The 19378-nt window shown below is 51.7% G+C and overlaps 1 protein-coding gene across 6 annotated transcripts in view; it reads right to left on the reverse strand.

Annotated features, from left to right (window-relative positions):
• The window catches only part of Rnf213 (ring finger protein 213), a 128790-nt gene that overhangs the window by 91009 nt on the left and 18403 nt on the right, over positions 1-19378 (reverse strand). For 2 of the 6 annotated variants that reach the window (XM_029561376.1, XM_029561375.1), the window contains exons 4-12: positions 18028-18153; positions 10908-11471; positions 10588-10695; positions 9877-10058; positions 9038-9193; positions 8435-8643; positions 3295-3602; positions 2610-2869; positions 1048-1245 (exon numbers count right to left, since the gene is read on the reverse strand). In XM_029561376.1, coding sequence (XP_029417236.1) covers positions 1048-1245; positions 2610-2869; positions 3295-3602; positions 8435-8643; positions 9038-9193; positions 9877-10058; positions 10588-10695; positions 10908-11471; positions 18028-18153 — 2111 coding nt within the window. The remainder of the gene's footprint in view (positions 1-1047; positions 1246-2609; positions 2870-3294; positions 3603-8434; positions 8644-9037; positions 9194-9876; positions 10059-10587; positions 10696-10907; positions 11472-18027; positions 18154-19378) is intronic. The other 4 variants (XM_029561384.1, XM_029561377.1, XM_029561389.1 and 1 more) reach the window with 4 other exon arrangements.

Genomic DNA, 19378 nt, shown 5'->3' on the forward strand with positions numbered 1-19378 from the left:
TATCAGGAGGAGCTCCCCTATGTTAGTCAGTTTCCCATGCTGTGATAAAATGCCTGAGAAACCAACTTAAAGAAGGAAGCATTTACCTTGGTTCATGGTTTCAGAAGTTTCAGTCATTTGTTATTTGGGAGAGGGAGGGAGGGAGGAGGGAGGGAGGGAGGAGAGGAGGGGCAAAGAAAGGGGAGGAAGAAAAGTACACATTTGACCCTTTGAATCTAAGCTTTCATGAAACTTCTGATGACATTTTCTTATGCTGAAGGACAAAGGCCCCTGTGTGGTGATATGCTACCATTACCCCTCTGCGGTGAGCCAGCATCAGGGCATGTAGAGCCTTCTACCCAGCAGCTCTACTTGTAGGATTCATGCCAAGTACCTAACGGGGCAGGTGCTGAGGAGATATAAAACAGGTTTAAGTATGAGGACCTGAGTTCAAATCCCTCAAATCCGTGTTAGAGCCAGACGCATCACAGAAGCATCTGCAATCTCAGTGCTCCTCTGGGGAGATGGGAGGTAGACAGGAGAATGGCCAGAAGCTCATGGGCCAGCTAGCCTGGCACACACGGTGGGAAACAGCAGACAGCCTGCCTGGGCAAGCTGGAAGGAAGGACGTCCACACAAGTGCCCCCGAAATGATCCGACAGAGAATACAATAGGAGCGCTCGTCGAAGCACCTTATGAAATGAAACTCCAGAAAAGACCTGAATGCCAATCAGGGGCACCCTTCAGGCGGGAACATGGGCTGGCATCACCCACAGGCAGCTCATGTGATAATAGACCTAAAAGATGGGTGGCAAAATGCTGGCTAGAGAAAATAGCACATTATAAAGAGAATAAATAATCCACCACTGGTCACAAACACTGATGTATCGGTGTTTGCACAGACTGGAAATGTGCAAACCACAGGATCAACGATACATGTCTCCTGGCTTACCGGCATTCTGTGTCAGTATGGAGGGAAGTCAGTGTGGAGGCAGGAGTGAGTATGCCCGGTGAACACGGTACAGAGAACAGCACTTAGGACCCAGGATCGGGAACCCCTCAACTTACTTAGTAGGTGATTTTTCCCGAAAGTGTGCGAAGGAGAGCCCTTCCAGGCCTGCCCAGGTGTCCTCCGTCCGGCTCACAGAGTCCTCCCTGGGCAGAGGCAGCTGCATACAGTAATGTAGGATAGGCAGGATGCCTAGCCAGTGGTTGACACCCTGATCCATGCACCTTTGGCACAGGTTTATCAGGTATATCCGCCACCTAGAAGAATGGAGACTCCACAGTGAGTGAGGGTGACCCTGTGACCGGGATCCCCAGAGAGCTGACCACCACCCACACAGAGCACAAGGAACACACCACCTGGCTGGACAGGGTCACCGCACCAGGACACACGGGTCACAAGAAAGACAGGGCACCCCAGCCCCACCCTAGTGCACCAGGATGCTGTGGGCCCTCACTGGATCCCTACAACAGATGGAGTCATTTCCATCTACACCACCCAGCCGAGGGAACATCTCCTAAAACACATGAAACCAACAGGCTGACATCCAGTTAAGAGTGTCTCAGGAAGGCTGCCTGATGCTGCTCTCAAGAGCTAATCAAGAGCTGCAAAGTCACTGGGCTTGAGGAGATTGCCTCTGACCTTCTGTGACCCCGTAGTGATGCTGTGCTGCTGCCCGAACTAAATGGCCCAGGCAGAGTGGCAGGGGACACATCCCTGCAGTGTCTACAGATGGAGACTCATGTGGGTGCCCCCGATGCATCAGAAAGCTTTCTGCTGTACTTTACCTTGTACTTTAGGTATTACTTTATTGTGACAGGGTCTCATTATGTTGCCCAGGCTGGCTTCAAATTCATAGGCTCAGCTGGCCCTAGTGGCACTTGGGAGGCAGAGGCTGGCAGATCTCGGTGAGATCAATGTCAGCCTGGTCTACATAGCGAGTTCCAGGCCAGCTGGGGTTACAAGGAAACCCAGTCACAAACAAAACAAAACATAAAACTTCACAGGCAAAGGACCCTCCCGCCTCAGTTTGCCGAGTAGCCGCGGCTGCAGATGCGTGCCATTAGACCCAGCTCCATGAGCAGTACTCCAGAGAACGCAGAGCACAGCAACATTCAAACAGGCTCATGCCTGAAGTGAGGCAGGAGGAGCCTGAGTTGAGGCAGCCTGAGCTACACAGTGAGACTCTAACTCAAAATAATACTAATCAGGATATATGTTAAATGGCTGGAGGGTCACAGACTGAAAGGACAGTCGTGGGTGCAGAGTTGGACCTGGTTTTTATTTCTTTCTTATGTTCTCGGTCAGTCTTTGAAAAGCACCTTGTGATCCAATGAAAATCACAACAGTCAGGTGTGAGGATAAGGTCTACACCCCCTGCCACTTGGGAGGCTGAAGCAGGAAACAGCAAGTTCAAGGCTTTCTTGGGTTGCACAGTAAGTTCAAAGCCAGTTTGAGCAATTATCGAGACCTTTCTTCAGAAATGGAAGTAAAGAAAACGGTGGGGATGTGGCCGCACTGTAGTACACTCGCCTACCATGTGTGAGGCTTTCATTTCAAACCTAGTACCATCACAATGGCAAAACTGTATAGCTACAAACCCTCTGACAAAAGCAGGAAATACCTGTGAGGTTTGCTAAGGACAGGGCTCAGATCAGTGCGGAGGGCATCTGATGAGGCAGCGCTCGGGATGAGAAGACGGCACAGTGAATGCAGGCCACTTTTTGGTACGGCAAAGTCAACTGCTTCTACCATGAAAAGAATGGCCAGGCCCAGACTCAGTCTGCTCCTCTCGGGGTGGGCGGCAGACAGCGAGTCCCCACTCTTTCCTTCAAGAAGCAGCACCATCCGATTCTTCACATGCTCCCACAGGTTTGTCTTCACCTGAACCCGGGAGGGAAAGACAACGTGAGCTGTGGAAGCTGTGCCTCGGAGGCTGGGTGACAGGGCGAGAGGCCAAGGCGCTGGGCAGGGAGAGGTCCATGGAGGGCCTTCCCTGCCTTACTCTACCAATAAGCACACTGGTGCCCAGTCCCCAGACCTGCAGGGTAGGTGCGGCGGGGTCACCCAGTGACAGCTGCAAACATGTCTCAGCAGGTCACAGCAGTGTGGGTAAGGTGCACAGCAGTGTGGGTAAGATGCCCTCCTTCTTGCTCTTTCCCAGGCTGGACCTGAGCTCAGAACCAAGGCCAGAGGTAGGGTGCAATTTCTGTCCCCATCTGCACCTGGTCCACTCAGTCCTGGGGCCACTAGTAGGTCGAAGGGCATTGTCTGCCCCTCCAGGGCTGCTGGTGATAGGGGACAGGTACCTCCTTCTCTTCAAGCTGCAGACTCTTCCATGGCCTTGCACATCTTTCATAGATGACGGGCTCTCGGACCACAGAGTAAAACTGCTGGAACTGGGTCATGAAGCTCTCCAGGTTGATGGCACTCCAGGGATGGAGCACACTGAAGACGCGGTCCAGCATGACCACGGCCGCCTCCTTCTTCCCTCTCACCAGGTCCTTCCTTGTGCCGTCGGTGATAATGTCCACAGCTTTCTGAATCTTCCCGGGCTTCCTGCAGATGATGTCATCATACTGATGCCAGTCTAAGGAGACAGAAGGGACAGAAAGACCTGCAGATGATGTCATCACACTGATGCCAGTCTAAGGAGACAGAAGGGACAGAGAGAAAGACCTACAGATGATGTCATCATACAGATGCCAATCTAAGGAGACAGAAGTGACAGAGAGAACGTCGTAGGGACAACCTCCAAATCTCCAAGACCTGGCTGGCCTCCTCTAGAAGGTAGAAACATGGGGGAGCAGTCCAAGTCAGGAAGGAAGGAAGAAGAGGACTAAGGTAAACTGAGGTGACTGGCACTCACTCCAGCAGCTTAGCACAGGCGTGCTCCTGGGCAGCTCATGGTCAAGAGTGTAAAACCTGGGCTGGAGGTGTAGCTCACTGATATAGCACTTGCTTAGCCTGCACAAAGCCCTGGGCCCCATCCCTAGCACTACGAGTGGGAGGGAATGCCTGTGATCTGAGTAATTGGCAGGAGCATCAGAAGGTTGTTCTCTGCTATAGAACCAAGGCCACCCTAGGCTACATGAGACCCCATCTCAAAAGAAAAATTATGGGGTCCAGTGAGATAGCTCAGTTGGTAAAGGTGCTTGCTGCCTCCTCCGGCCTCCACAAGCACACTGTGACCAGCAGACACATACACAGATGCACACATACAAAAATACGTAATTTAAAATTTTTAAATTGTGGGGGCTGAAGAAATGACTCAGGAGTTAAGAGCACTGGCAGTTCGAATCCCAGCACCCATGTGGCGGCTAACAACCATCCATAACTCCAGTTCTAGGGGATCCGATGTCCTCTTCTGTCCTCTCCGAGCACTGCACAACATGGAAGCACTTACATACATGCAGGCATAACACTCATACACATAAAATAAAAATAAAGAAATAGGGGCTGGAGAGATGGCTCAGCAGTTAAGAAAGAGCACTGACTGCTCTTGCAGAGGACTTGGGTTCAATTCCCAGCGCCCACATGGCAGCTACAAACCCTCCTTAACTCCAGTTCCAGGGAATCCGACGCCCTCTTCTGACCTCTGTAGCACTGCACAACACGGGTGCACTCACATGCATGCAGGCAATACACTCATACACATAATATAAAAATAATAAATAAAATATTTTAAAAAATAGGGGTTGGGGATTTAGCTCAGTGGTAGAGTGCTTGCCTAGCAACGGCAAGGCCCTGGGTTCAGTCCTCAGCTCCGGAAAAAAAAAAGACAAAAAATACTAAAAAAATAAATAAATAAATTTTAAGAACAAAACTAGACCCCCCTATTTCACCTTGCACAACAGTCAACTCCAAATGGATCAAAGACCTCAATGTGAAGCCTGAAACTCTGAAACTGTTAGAAGAAAACTTTGGCAATAACCTACAAGATATAGGTGTAGGAAAGGATTTTCTAAACCAGACATCAATTGCTCAGGAATTAAGGTCAGCAATCAACAAGTGGGACCTCATTTGAAGATCAGCAATCAATAAATGGGACAACATTAAACTAAAAAGCTTCTGTACAGCAAAAGAAAATCAAGAAAGAGAAGAGAAAACCCATGGAATGGGAAAATATCTTCACCAGTGACACATCTGACAGAGGTTTCACATCTAGAATATATAAAAAACTCAAAAAAACAGAGGATCAAGACAGGAAGTAACTCAATTAAAAGATGGGTTAAGGAGCTGAACATAGGGCTCTCAAAAGAAGAAATAAAGATAGATAAGAAGCATCTTAAAAGGTGTGCAGCATTGTTAGTAATTAGGGAAATGCAAATTAAAACCACTTTAAGATTTCATCTTACCCCAGTTAGACTGGCTAAGATCAAAAGAACACATAATACTAAATATTGGAGAGGATGTAGATAAAGGGGAACGCTCATCCACTGCTGGTGGGACTGTACACTTGTACAACCCCTATGGAAAGCAGTGTGGAGAACCCTTAAAAAACTACAAATGACCCTACCATTTGACCCAGTTATACCACTCCTTGGCATATACCCAAAGGACTCATCCTATTGCAGAGACACTTGTACATACATGTTTGTTGCTGCTCTTTTAACAATAGCTAAGAGATGGAAGCAACCTAAGTGTCCTTCAACGGATGAGTGGATAATGAAAATGTGGTATATTTACACAATGGAGTCCTACTCAGCGGTAAAGAAAGATGAAACCATGAAATTTGCAGGTAAATGGATGGAACCACAAACTGTTATACTAAGTAACACAAACTCAGTAAAACAAATGTCATATGTTCTCCCTCATATGTGGATCCTAGCACAAAATCCTTATAAGTGAGTCTATACAGACAAATTACAGACATAACTACAGGAACCAGAATAATGAAAAGGAGCCAGGGAGGTAAAGGGAAAGAAAACCTGAGAGAGAAGAAAGTAGGACACAGGTGTTACTAAGGGAGAATTGGAGAAAATGGGGAGGGTTATAACAAGAAGCCTTGGGGATAAAGGGAAAGAAGGAGCTCAAGAGAGGTGGGACCACTGGAGGAGGGTATTATCAGGGAGAAATAGAGAAAATGGGGGCACTTAAATGGGGAAACCATGGCGGAAGGGTTAGACAGTGAGAGAGAGAGAGAGAGAGAGAGAGAGAAAGAGAGAGAGAGAGAGGAGATAAATAATGCCTAGCTAGTTTTAAAAAACCACAGGGAATCATATCAGTCCAACAATCTACTGACAAATTATACATACATTATCCCTACATGAGTCCATGTGTATAGCTAAAGGCTACATAACAAGAAATAGTGCCAGACAGGAGATACCTTCCTTTGAGTTGTTGGCCAGGGTGGTCCAAGAGACTCCCAAAATTACTCAGGCTATTGCCACAGCCCTTGACAGCCTCCCAGAACTTAAAGGTAAGACCCTACTGTTGAAGACAGAATATACTTTGGACACAGGATTTGGAAATAGAGCTGCAACTGGCCTGAAACCACTTCCCCTGAAGGCAGCTCTCATAGCTTTGGACAGTGCTCTGAAGGTGCCAAGGGAAAACATCACTGGATGATCCAGCACCAGCTTCAAGACCAAAAACCACATCAACGGCCAGCACAGTGTATGTCATTGATGCAGCAGTGGCACTTTTATCTTGGGGGCAATCAACAGCTACCCAATTTGACTAAATGCCCACTCAAAGGGAGGAAATTCAACTGTGGTACTGTAAACATAACCTAATACACTTAGCAGGAGTGGTCATAGATCTAAGAGAAAACCCCAAGACTGTCACATTGCTAGACTAATGTGATTTCTTCCTATGTACAAAATATGTATCCTTATATTTACAGACAAATATCCCCCAGTCACCACTCATCAAAGAAGCTCATTTTGCACCAGTCAGAGACTATTACCAAGTACCACAACTGGTCACACAGACATTGTCTATGAATTGTCCAGGCCTAAGGGACACATCTGCAATGCAACCTCTACACCTAATGCTCATGGAACATAGAACAGGGATAGAGAAGAGGACACTAAGGATCAGTTCTCCATAATGAAGCTCCTCATGCAGCAGAGGGCCGGGAACACAGAAGGTCAGAAGTGGCCAAAGTGCAGAGATCAAGAGTCTGCTGAATAATGTTCCTTGGACAGGACCTCCTTATTAAACCTCACCCACCCAAGGCTCAGGGACTATCGCAGAAGGGGGATGGAAAGATCGTAAGAGCCAGGGAGGAGGTGCATGACCATATGGAAACAGAGTCCGACAACCTCCTGGGAATCTGCTCATATGATTCTACAGCAATGGTGTCAGCATACACAAGTCCCATGCAAACCCAGGCAGAGAGTAACCCAGCATAGAACTGGGAAAATGAACAGCAGACCCCAATCTTATCTGAAGGAATGTTAGCAACTGATTGCTGGGAGATGAAGAAGAGCTGATCTTCCTAAAACAAGGGAGTCTAGATAAGCTGACTTGCACTGGGGAGCGGCTGGGGACACTGGTTACAGGGACGACAGAGGATATGGGCTCCAGTGGGGAGCTGTGGGAGTGTACCAGTGAGGGTGGGGGTACAAAGATGATTAAGATTGTTTGAGATGTTCTGTATGAAATACACAAAAAATTCAGTAAAGTTAACATTTTATTTTTTTTCAAATTATATCTTTTCTGGGGCCCTGGGCTCCATCCTTAGCACTGAGGAAAACCAAAATCCACACAGTGGAAAGCTACTAGGACTGAAAGAGAGCAGGGACTCCACTCCCTCTTCTGGGTCTTGTATTGCTTCAACACTAAGCAACAGACAAAGAAGAAAAAGAACTTTTTTCAAGACCCTGGCCGCTCACAGAAGAGACAAGAGGCGACTGTGGCGCCTGCCTAGGCAGTTCCTCAACCGTTCTGGAGACCCCATGGAAGGACACAGGCTGACCAGGCCAGTCGGCAGCAGAGGAGCACAGGGACCAGAGGGCCCTTCCCAAGAGCTCGGCAGCCAAACGAAAGCAACATCAAGACCGACACAGCACATGCCGCGATGACAAGAGACAGTGGAAAAGGCTCTTGACCCTTTAAAATGTCATAGTCACTAGGGGACAGGCTCCCTGAAGACCCAGCCCTCTGCCCCTCCGGCCCCACCCCCTCTGCCCCTCCGGCCCCACCCCTCTGCCTCTCCGGCCCCACCCCTCTCCGGCCCCACCCCTCTCCGGCCCCAACCCCACCCAGCCCTTGCTTCTTTCTCTCCTTCCTTGGTGAAACCCTTCCCAACCTTGCTTCCTCACGCAAACAAGGGGTTAAGTCAAACCACCCCGGCCACCCACAGCCTTTTCCAAAGGCAGCAGTATTACATGTCTGGGCAGAGGTGCGGTCAGTGCCAGGCAGAGGACCCAAAGTTTGGTACCTGCTCCCCAGAGACCCACGCGGGCAGCTGACCCATGGTCAGGCACCTCCGTGGCGTACCTCCAGCACCCAAGAGAGCAGAGCGCACACACAGGCAGCGGTTCACGTGCTCGCCCTTCTTCTGCGGGTCTTCGTAGATGAACTCATACTCCACGGTGTCCTTGCTGCCGCGGTGGTGGATGACATACTTATAAGGGATGTTTTTGTCCAGGCTCTGTCTGGGAATGACCAGGCTGCCCTCGATGAGAGACCCGAGGTCATGCAGGTCCCTGCGAAAGAACGTGAGAGGACCACTTACCATGAAGCAGAGTCACAAGGATAGGATACTTTTAGAACAGGGCAGGGTTTCCAGCCAGAACACAGAAAAAGATGTGATAAGGAGATGCATGCTGGTGAGTGTGTGTCTGAAACGTTTTCCACCAAAGTGGTGCATGCCTTTAAACTGATGCAGGAGAATCCCCAGGAGTTCCAGGCCAGCCAGGGCAACAGAGACCCTATTTCAAACAACAAAGGGGGTGGGGAGAGGAGGAGGAGGAAGAAAAGGAGAAAGAGGAAGGAGGAAGGGAGGGAGCAAGGCAGGGGCCAGGGTGTCCCCAACTTCCTTGGTAACAACTACTGACAGACGCCCCCTGGGCCCGGGTTGGCTGGAAGCCCTGGACATACTTGCTGTAGTACATCTCACAAGCATCAGTCCAGCCTTTCCTCCCGAGCTCCTCTCCCCCTCTGACAAACACTCTGTGGACATCAGCGTCGAACGCAAAGTGCTTGGAGACGATAGCGTGGAAGTACACGGTGACTCCATTTTCTGCGCTCAGCATCCTGGGAAGAGCCAAGAAGGAGTGCTAGCTCTGCGTGTGCATGCACACACGTGTAGGCACACGTGCACATACATGCACATACAGAGCTTATTTCCCTGCTGTGTGTCAACACCGCAAGCGGAAGTGCCAGGCACCCTGGATTCAGACACTCTGTCCTGTGCGAGCACCTCTGCAGCCCGTAGGGAGGCACCGCCCAGCTCCAAAATGCTGAGGGTAGTGGAGGGGTCTGGACAAACCTATTTTTAGTTTGTTGGATATGTTTTATTTTTATGCATGTGAGTGTTTTGCATGCATGTATGTTAAGTACATCACATGTATGCAATGCCTGTGGAGGCCACAGAGGGTGTCAGGTTTCCTAGAACTGGAGTTGCAGATGATTGTGGGTGCTGGGAACTGAACCTGGGTCCTTTGTAAGAGCAGCCAGTGCTCTTAACTGCTGAGCCATCTCTCTGGACATATAAGGGATGGCCTTGCCCCTGACTTCCCTAGGGCCACATTGACAGTGAGGCCCCCAGGCATGATTAGGAAAGGAAGACTTGGGACTGGTGTCCCTGTCAGGCTCACCTGGAGCTATACTCCCAAAACTGAACTTGCCAAAGGCACTGAGAAGAAGCTGGGCACGGTGGGAGCTGCATGCCGCTGGCAGAGTGGCCGCGTGGACACGAGGCAGGGGTCTCGTCCTACCTCACTAGAGCCTCCGGCGCGGCCTTCTGCTCTGTTTTGTTTTTCACGGTAGCTGCATAATTTCTGTTCCCATCTGCCTTTTTCTGGTCTTCTGGTTTTCTGTTCTTTACGTTCTCATTTTCGCCTGTTTTCTGGACAGTGACAGCTGATTGGCCCTTAGGTTCAGCCTCCTGGAACAAGCCCTCAAACCCGAATGACTAAGATCAGCCTTCCTGCGTGCCTTGCCAACAACATGCCCCACAGCAGCCGGGCCACGGCCTTCCTTGCCAACTCCAACCTTGTCCACAACCTTGTCCTTCTGGTCTGAGAACAGGCCTGCCACGTTCTGCCTCAGGGCCTTGCCACATTCCATTTCCTATCAGGACAGTTTCTGGGTACCGTGACTCAACCCTCACGCACTCCTGGTCTCAGCTCCCATAGGCCTCACCAGGTCACCTACGCTAAGGTGGCACCTCTTCTCCGGACATCAACCAGCACATCCCCCAGGATCCTCCCAGGACCCTCACACCACATCTCTTCAGGGTACTTCTCCTGCCTGCCTTGACTTCTCAGGCACGGGAGCTCTGTGGAAACGGGCTTTGTCTCCCACATGTGACATCCCCAGCACCCCACAAATATGGGAAGTTCATTTTAAGGGATGACGGGCTTCGGAAGGGGCAGGTGCAGAGGAACCCTGCATCCTGGAGGCCTCCCAGCAGGCCAAGCCTCTACCTTGGAGGCAGTGGAGCTCACAGGTGGTGGTTCTAGCTTCCGAGCCTCTTCCGTTTCTTTCCTGGCCTTGTTTGCTGGACTAACTGGCTCAGCCGTGGCATCAATTACCTGGAAGAGATGGAGATTGCCCAAACCCCGAGCCATGGTGACAAAATGGAAAAGACAGATAGACTCGGTCAGCACCAGCCACGGGATGAGTAACTGAGGAGTAACTGCCTTTACTGCCCTGCCCAGGGAGCAAGTCCCAGATGCCCTCCCAGAGAAGGTGGGGACATCACGCTCAGGCACTGTGAAGGGAACGAGGCATCCCCGCTACTCACCCTGGAGGCAGGCTGCCTGGGCACAGCAGGCTCTTCATCCTGGGGCTCAGACTTGTCCACCTTAGATTCAGGTACTGGGACCTTCTGGGTAACATCTGTAGCCTTGGCCTTGGGGTGGCCTCTGCTGGCAGAAGGGGTTGGGTCGCAGCCCCCTTCTTGGGAAAAGCCCTTGTCTGCTGGGGGCTTGGAGCTGTTGAGGCCCTTAACTTCCGTGTGGGTGCTGGGATCAGGGCTGTTCTGAGTCGCATCTCCCACTCCGCCATCCTTGCCTTCAGCGCTGCCTGCAGTCTGACCCTGAAGAGGACCGCTACCCGCGGCACAAAGGACGGAGCTGTCCTCCTCCAGGGGCATCTCTGCCATGGCCAGAGACTGGCTGGGCTGGCTGCTTGGACTGCCATGCTGGGCTTGGCTCTGGGGCAGGGCTGAGTCCCGGGATGCAGGGATAGAAGGCAAATCCAGACTCCAGGGACCAGAGGACATGGAAGACAAGGAGCTCGGCTCCAGGGAAGTGGGGGTGGGGGCACTCTGGCCCTTTATCTTCTTCTTCTTCTTCTTCTTTTTACTCTAAACAGAAAAGCAGACACTACTTTTACTGCTTAGATTTACCATCCACCCAGTGCCTCCCCCTAGGCTCCTCTCCAAATCCTCCATCAGGTTAAGCTGGGCTTGTCCAAACCGTTCAGATCTGTCACATCTACACCTTCTCTATCTTGGGCAGGTGGACTTGGACAAAGACAAGGTGACAGAGCTGAGAGCAGGGCCATGCCCTTCCTTCTGCCGTGAGCCTCACTGGGAATCACTTCTGATAGGACAGGCCTGGGGATGGTTCCGGACATCAGAAACATCCACAGGCTTTCCACACGTGATATCTATGGCGTTACATGACACAAAAATGGCAGGAAATTAGAGGACAAGGGCAGAAAGCGTGGAATCCCTTCCACACCTGAACGGCTCACCCAGGCTGCCTGGCAAGGCTCCCTGCCCTGGGAACCTGGCTGAGCAGTAGGTTGCTAGGACTCTGGGTGCCCGGGATGAGATGCTCTGGAAGATAGATGGAGTTGCCATATCAATGACTCATGATGCCCTGAACCCTGGCAGTGTATGATGAGGCCCCACCACACAGACCAATAGCTGGCGGAGAACCTGTGCCCACACCACGACTCAGGTTAAGTCGTATGGGAAAAAGAAACAAGAAGCTGGGGTGCATCTACACAAGGAGAAGCTTCTCCAGAGTCTCTAGTGAGCTTCCTATAGATCTGCCCAGGTATCCAGCACTGGCCCCTCAGGTACCCCACAAAGCAAGTTCCTTCCCTGTCTGAGAATCAGCATTTATTACCATGTGGTAGAGAACAAAAGGGGCTGGAGATGTAGCTCAGTTGGGAGAGGCTTGCTGAGCATGCTCAAGGCCCTGGGTTCAATCCTCAGCACCACCTAAATGGCACAGCGGCTACATGCCTGTAATCTCAGCACTCACAACTCTAGGGAGGTGTCGGCAGGAGGATGAGAAGCTCAAAGTCATCCTCAGCTACATAGTGAATTTGCAAAACAAAAAGTTTCCAGACAAAAAATTTAAAGGAGAAACATCTCGCACACAGCGACTTGGCAGTGTGGGCCAGGGTGGACAGGTCCCCAATGCCTCATTTTCAGGGCTCTCTTGAAGCCAGTGCAGCTCAGGCCCGGGCTGTGAGCAGGAGACCTAGGTGGCAATCAGAGGGTCAACCTTACACCTCCTTGGGGCTACTTGGAAGCTCAGCCAGTCCTCACCCTCCTAGATGCCGTGAGAGGCTGTCAGGACCCTCAGTCCTCCCAGCTGCAGGCTGCACGAGGGTCTCACCAGCTAGGCCCTTGGAGAACCTCTTAAATTTCAGTGCCTGACCCAAAGGGCTTTTCTTCCCCACTGAGCTACAAAGTAACCTGGGCCTCTGTGAGGCAGGAGGACATGGGGACATGACTGGACTTACTGGCAGGACAGTAGGGAGGGGCAGACATCCTATACCTCAGTATGAGAAATCCAAGGACAAAGTCCAGTCGGTGTGTGGGAAGTCAGAGGCTGCACTGACACAGGGCCTCCCAGGAGGGGCACAGGGCTGAGTGGGAAAACAGAGCGCGGCCTGTCTCAGGCAAGCTTCACGGTCTTTCTGGTCAAAGGTAAGCCTTGCCACCCTGACTTCTTGCTGTGTGAATGAAAGCCAAGTCCAGTATGGCACAGACACACTACATGGTCCAGCATCTGCTCATGGCTCTCGGCAAGCCCTGCGATAGGAAATCTGGAGTTGAGTGGGTCTCCATAAGATGGACAGCGGTCCTGGAAGACCCAAGCAGGGAAGGTCTGATCCAGGACCACATCCAGTAACAGAGTGAAGAGGCTGAGCCCCAAGGTGTGGTCCTGACCAGGAACAGAGAGGATGGTCAATGGAGTCACAGGAAGTACAAGGGATAGGGACAGCCAGCCACCAGACAGAGCTGGAGGGAGGCAGTGTGCATGCTCTGTCCACACATAGGCCGGCAGGGAAGCTGTACACAAGTGGTACTCCCCAGGGTGGACTCGCCCCTGGCGGCCGCCCAGCTCTTCCTCTCAGCAAGCTGGCACCACCAGAGTCTTGTTCTGGGCCTGGCTCCTGGGAGACCCATGGGGTGCCGACGCAGGCTCACCTGTCTAAGATCGGTTCACTCACTTGTACAGAGATCAGATCTGTGAGGCGAGTGACCCTGGCTCTGAAAAGCCCCAAGAGGAAGCATCTGGAAGTGGGATGCTGCCACCTAGTGGTGGCCCCACGCAACAGCTGGTTTTAATGTCACCTTGCCACATCTGAGGAGCTGTCCTGAAGCCTTAATGGTGTGGGGAGGCCCCCCATTTGTGGGCAGCCCCTTCTGGTAGCAGCTCAGATGAAAAGGGCCTGGCAGAGTACTGGCCTCCTGCCAGCTGGGCCTTCCTTTCCTCTTGCCTCCCAGTTGAATGACCCTGTTGCTGATTCCTTCACAGGTATCAGAACCAGCATGTCCAGGCTTCCCTGGGTGGCTAAGGACCAGCGGCTCTCCAGGACCCATTAGGTTCCTGGTGCCAGACTGGGGCTGCTGAGGCACCCCACCTTGGGGACAGAGTAACCAGTGGGCTCTCAGCCTCTCAGGTGTGATCCAGCTATCTTACTATTTCAACAGAAGCTGACTTAAATTGTTCAATATGAATTCATTCTATCTGTTCTGTTCCTCTAGAGACCCTGACTAAAAGCACCCTAAGACATGTGCTAACCCCTAGGCAGATGGACCAAAGCCGGGCATGGTCAGTTGGCCACACAGCAGGCCATGAACCTTCCTGCAGGCACCACTGCCAGCCTCCACACAGGGACCACACTGCCCCAGTCCTGCCCATTGCCTCAGGTCTGAGTAGGGGCACAGCAGCATGTCAGCTCCCACCCAGCTCATGACACGCTAGCTAGGCAACCCTGGGTAGCTTACTAAGCCACCATATGCTTCTGTCTTCCCATCTGTTAGAGACAGATGTCCCTGTGTTATAGGGACGCCCTTATGATAAGGGTGACCAGATAGGACAAAGGTCTAGCATTGTAAAAGCTACCAGGCATGAGCAAGGTGCCGTCACACTGCCATGACCAGTTATCACCCATGGAGAGCAGGTCTTTGGGGGCTGTCTAGCAGTACAGGACAAGGATGGGGGTCTACTGCTCCCCCAACCCAGGAAGGATCCCTGTATCTCATCTCCTACTCTCAGCCATGTGGTGCAGGAACCATCCGCTCTGCTCTGGCTCTGGAATCAGCCCTCATGGGTTGTGAGCTCACATCAACACTGACTCCTACTGTGTGGAGCAGTGCCCAGGTGAAGGCCAGGCTGCAACCCAGTCACAGCCCATGAGCTTTGGAGGAAGCATCCTCTTTCTTCTGTAGAGGCCACCAGAGGAGACATATTCCCTCAACAGTGCAGTGGCAGGTGGCTTTCTGTGGAGGCCATTGGGTGACACAGGGGATGGTCCAGAGTGGCCAGTCATAGCTGCTGTGAGGTTAAGAGGCAGCCAACACCAGGGAGGCAGTGTAGAGACAGAGCTAGGATTTCCTCTCTGTAGCCAGATCAAGCCTTACCTGCAGCCTTGGGATTTATCAGTGATGTGAGCAACCATCCCTCCAACCAGTTCTGGCTGGTTAGTTATTTGCTACCAAAAGTTTTCCACTGGTTCAAATAATCAAACTTCACATTAGGTTGTCCCCTTCTTAACCAAGTCAGGAATGCCCAGGTGACCAATGTTCTAACTGCCTTGATGACTCAGATATCAGGCTTTGTGGATGAACATGTGGGACAGGAGGCCCCCATGGTGGCCTGTCCCTGACCTTCCAGACATCTTAGAAGTGTGGCCCACCCTTCGTCCTCAGGTAGTGGAAGGCAGCAGCTGCCTACCCCAGGGAATGAGACTCCTGCTTACATGAACACTGAGGACAGGAGGCTCTGGGAGCCCGCCACGGTGGGCACGGTGGGTGGGAAGTGCCTTGGGGGTGGGGATCTGTCGGTGCCCAGAGGGTCTGGCTGTGCTCTACCCCACCCTTCCTAAGAGGCTTGCTGAGAACCTAGTATTTATGGGTTTGTTTGGGGTTTTCTGCATATGATGCCCCAAACAGTCACATAATTATCAACACGACATTCACCTGTATTGTCTCTTCTTTTTTTTATTGTTGTTGTTTTGTTTTTCTGAGATGACAGGGTCTCCCTGTAGCCCCACCTGGCCTGGAAGGCACTATGTAGACCAGGCTGGCCTCGAACTCACAGAGATCTGCCTGCCTCTGCTGGGATTAAAGACGTGTGCCACCATGCCCGGATAATTCCAACTCTTTTTATGGACTAGAAGCTCGTGCCACGTTCTTTCCTGTGAGTCAACTTTATTTATGTTTGCTTCTTTTTTTGTTTGTTTTTATGTCTGCTAGGTCGAAGATGCAAACCAAAGCCTTGTGGGGCTGGAGAGATGGCTCAGTGGTTATGAACACTGGTTGTTCTTGCAGAAGACCCAGGTCTGAATCCCAGCACCCACACGGTAGCTAACAACTGTCTGTAACTCCAGTCTCAGGGAGTCTGACAGCCTCTTCTGACCTCCCCGGGCATTGCACGACACAGGTGCACTTACCTACACGCAGGCAATACACGCATATACATAAAATAAAAATAACACACATAAAATAAAAATAATAAATAATGAAAAAACAAAGCCTGGTACATGCCAGGCCAGCACTTCACCCCTAAGCTGCACCCCAGACTGAGATGACAGGCTGCACCTGTGATTGCCACGTCCTGCATGAGCGTCTACTCCTCTGTCGGAATGTGGCCAGTGCTGTGTTTAAAGCTCTCCCCTAAATCTGCATTCTTCTTTCCCTTCCTCTATGGGGATCTCCACCCATCTGCAGTTCAGATGAACTTGAGAACAAGAGGATTTCAACATAAACAAAGCAAAACCCACTGGCCCCAATGTCACTCTTTTCCACTGATCTATTACTGTGTAGCTGTGGGGAGAATAACAGCTTTGTGACATTAAGTCTCTGTCTTCCTTCCCCACACACTTGGGCATCTCTTCTCCCGTCTTGTTATTTACAGAAGTGGGGATGGAGTCTAGGGCCCGGGCACGCTAGGCAAGTGCTGGACGTCTGAACCATGCCCCCACCCAGTCCTTGGCTCCACACTGTGGATCTACTGTCTGCCACTGAAGGGAAGGGTAAGGCCTGGCCCATGTTTACAAAGCTGTTTTCATCCAGAGCTACTGCAGGGATCCCCTGAGCCAAATCCAAGCGCAAGCCAGCACTGCACCTAGCTTTGCCTTCTACCCCACACCCAGGACCAGTGTGACCCTGTGTGGAGCAGACAATCTGATCCTGGGGAACAAATGCTTGCCCACCTCACTCAAGAAAAAGGCCCTATGTGTAAGACCATCACTATTTGGATATAAAGTGTCCTGCTACAAGGTCCACTGTTGAACACTTGTCCACCAGCTGCTGACACTGTTTTGAAAACGTCTGCAGACTTCGGGAGGCAGAGCTTGCTGGAGGAAGTGAGTCACTGAGGCATGTCTTTGGGGCTATACCTTGCCCCAGGCCCTTCTTTGCCCCATCTCTATCCTGTCTGCCATGAGGTGATCAGTCTCTGCCAGTGCTGAGGCACCCTGACGTACTGTCTCACTGCAGCCCAGAAGCACCAGAGAGGCAAGGGCTAGCTGAACATGAAACCGTCAACCCTTCCTCCCTTATAGGGTCCTCAGGTGCCTGTCCTGGGGATGAAGAAATGGATACAGAAAGTAACAGCTAAATTTCCCAAGCCCTGGGGCTGGATAGATGGCTCAGCAGCTAAGAGCAGACCTGCTCTCCAGAGGACCCGTTAGGTTCCCAGCACCCGTGTCAGGTAGCCCACAACTGCCTATAACTCCAGGTGCAGAGGACCGATCCATACCTTCTTTGGTCCCTGAGGGTGCCTGCATTCACATGGGGACACTCACACAAACACATACATATATACGAATAAAAAAAAAAAAAAAAAAAAAAAAAAACCTAAAAAAATCTTTCCCAGCATCACCTTGGATGTACGGAGCTCTCCTGCTTCTTCTCATAAGCAAAAATGCTTTTGTCGCACCTGTGAGCTGGTCGCACTTCTTACACAGAGAGCTCGGGAAGACACTGCGGCACCACAGGAAGTGACAGGCCTGGGTTCGCCTCACAGTGAATTCAGGTGTTTTAGGGACACCAGTGACCTGCCAGCCAGGACACCACCTGCCTCATTCTGGCTGGTGTTCGGGCCCGCCTGGCTTCCTGCTCTTGTGGTGGAGAAGTTCCGGGTTGCCTACAAGCTTCAGCTAGGGTAAGTATCCCCAGATGTTAAAGGAGAGAGCTTCACAAAAAAGCTGGCTGAGGATGTGGTGGGAAAGGCTCACACGGCACAGAGAGGGGTTGATATCCTCAGTCACAACGGTCAAACCCCAAGTCCACACTGCCACACCATAGCCAGACCCAGGTGGAGCCCTGCTGTGGCTCAGCCCACCAGCCTTCCTCAGCTGTCAGGGCCAGCCACTTGGAGTGTGACAGTGACCTGCTGCAACACAGGGCTGGGAGAGGCGATTTGTGTAACTGTGTCTCAAGCTACCTGCTCAGCATCTGAGATCTCAAACCCAGCTGCGTCCTTTCTTCTCTTGCACGGAGGGTACTCAGCACCTTCCAACTCATCAGCTGTGTCCTCAGAAGCATCCACAGCAACCTCTGTGGCCTCTTCCTGTTGAGACACCACTTCTTCACACAGGGCTCTCTTGCCCTGCTCCTGCAGAACCCTCAGGGACCCCTACCACAGGAAGGCCCCAGGGTACTCTCCAGCTCCGCAGCCCCTCAGTGGTTCAGGGTCAACGGCAGGAGGAGAAAGGAAACCAAGAAAGGGGTCTCCGGGCATTCAGAACGAGTCTGCACAAGGGCAGACCTCTGCAAGCATGTGTGGGGCCTGGTCTGGAGGCTTCCAGATGCTTCTGGGGATACTAGAAGAGGCAGGTCACCCAGATACCCAAGGTGAAGTCAGGTGAGACCTCTGGAGCCTAACCCCTCAGCTGACACAGAAACCCAGCACCTCCCTGACCCCCTCAGCAGGCTCTCATCACCTCAAATCAAACAGCCCAGCAGGAGGAACCACTCAGGCTCCTCCACTCAAGGCACCCAGCGACAACTAAGTCTCTCCTTCCCTCCCTGCAGAGGGTACCAATCTGCTAGCCTGAGAGGAAGCCAGAATCCACTAGGAGCACCCTGACAGTCAGCATGGAAAAGCTGCCAAGAAAAGGCAAGGTGGAAGCAGGTCACCCCGGTGCCAGGAGGGGAACCCCTCCTGCTAGCTCCACTGGACCTAACACTGCCATGCAGGAAGGAAGGCCCCCCGGGGCTGGGGAGGCGCCCAGTGCTCCCTCTCTTGGCTTCTGAGGCCACCTTCCCTGGTGCCTTAACCACAAGTGCTGGAGCCTCACCCTGCTCTGACACCTGCACGGCAGTGGGAACACGCATACAAAGATGCACTAATCGCTAGAGATGACCCCATCCCATCAGCGTTCAAGTGCGTGCTTCACCCCAACTCTGCATATCCAGGCATTGATCAGCAGCAGTACCTTCTAAAAATAATGTTTTATTATTTTTATGTGTATGAGTGCATTGCCTGCATGTATGTAAATGCACCTGCATCGTATAGTGCCCACAGAGGTCAGAAGAGGGTGTCGGATCCCTTGAAACTAGAGTTATGGACGGTCATTAGGCACCATGTGGGTGCTACGAACTGAACCCAGGTCCTTCGCAAGAGCAGACAGGCTCTTAACCACTGAGCCATCTTTCCAGCCCCACTAGGAATACTTTCGAAAGACTTGGGTTTTTGTGGGGGTTTTTTTGTCTTTTTGAGACAGAGTCTCTCTGTAACCCCAGCTGTCCTGGAACTCACTATGTAGACCAGGCTGGCGTTGAACTCACAGAGA

Source organism: Nannospalax galili, unplaced genomic scaffold (genome assembly GCF_000622305.1).
Source record: "Nannospalax galili isolate Female #2095 unplaced genomic scaffold, S.galili_v1.0 scaffold1250, whole genome shotgun sequence".
In the NCBI taxonomy this organism is placed as follows: Eukaryota; Metazoa; Chordata; class Mammalia; order Rodentia; family Spalacidae; genus Nannospalax; species Nannospalax galili.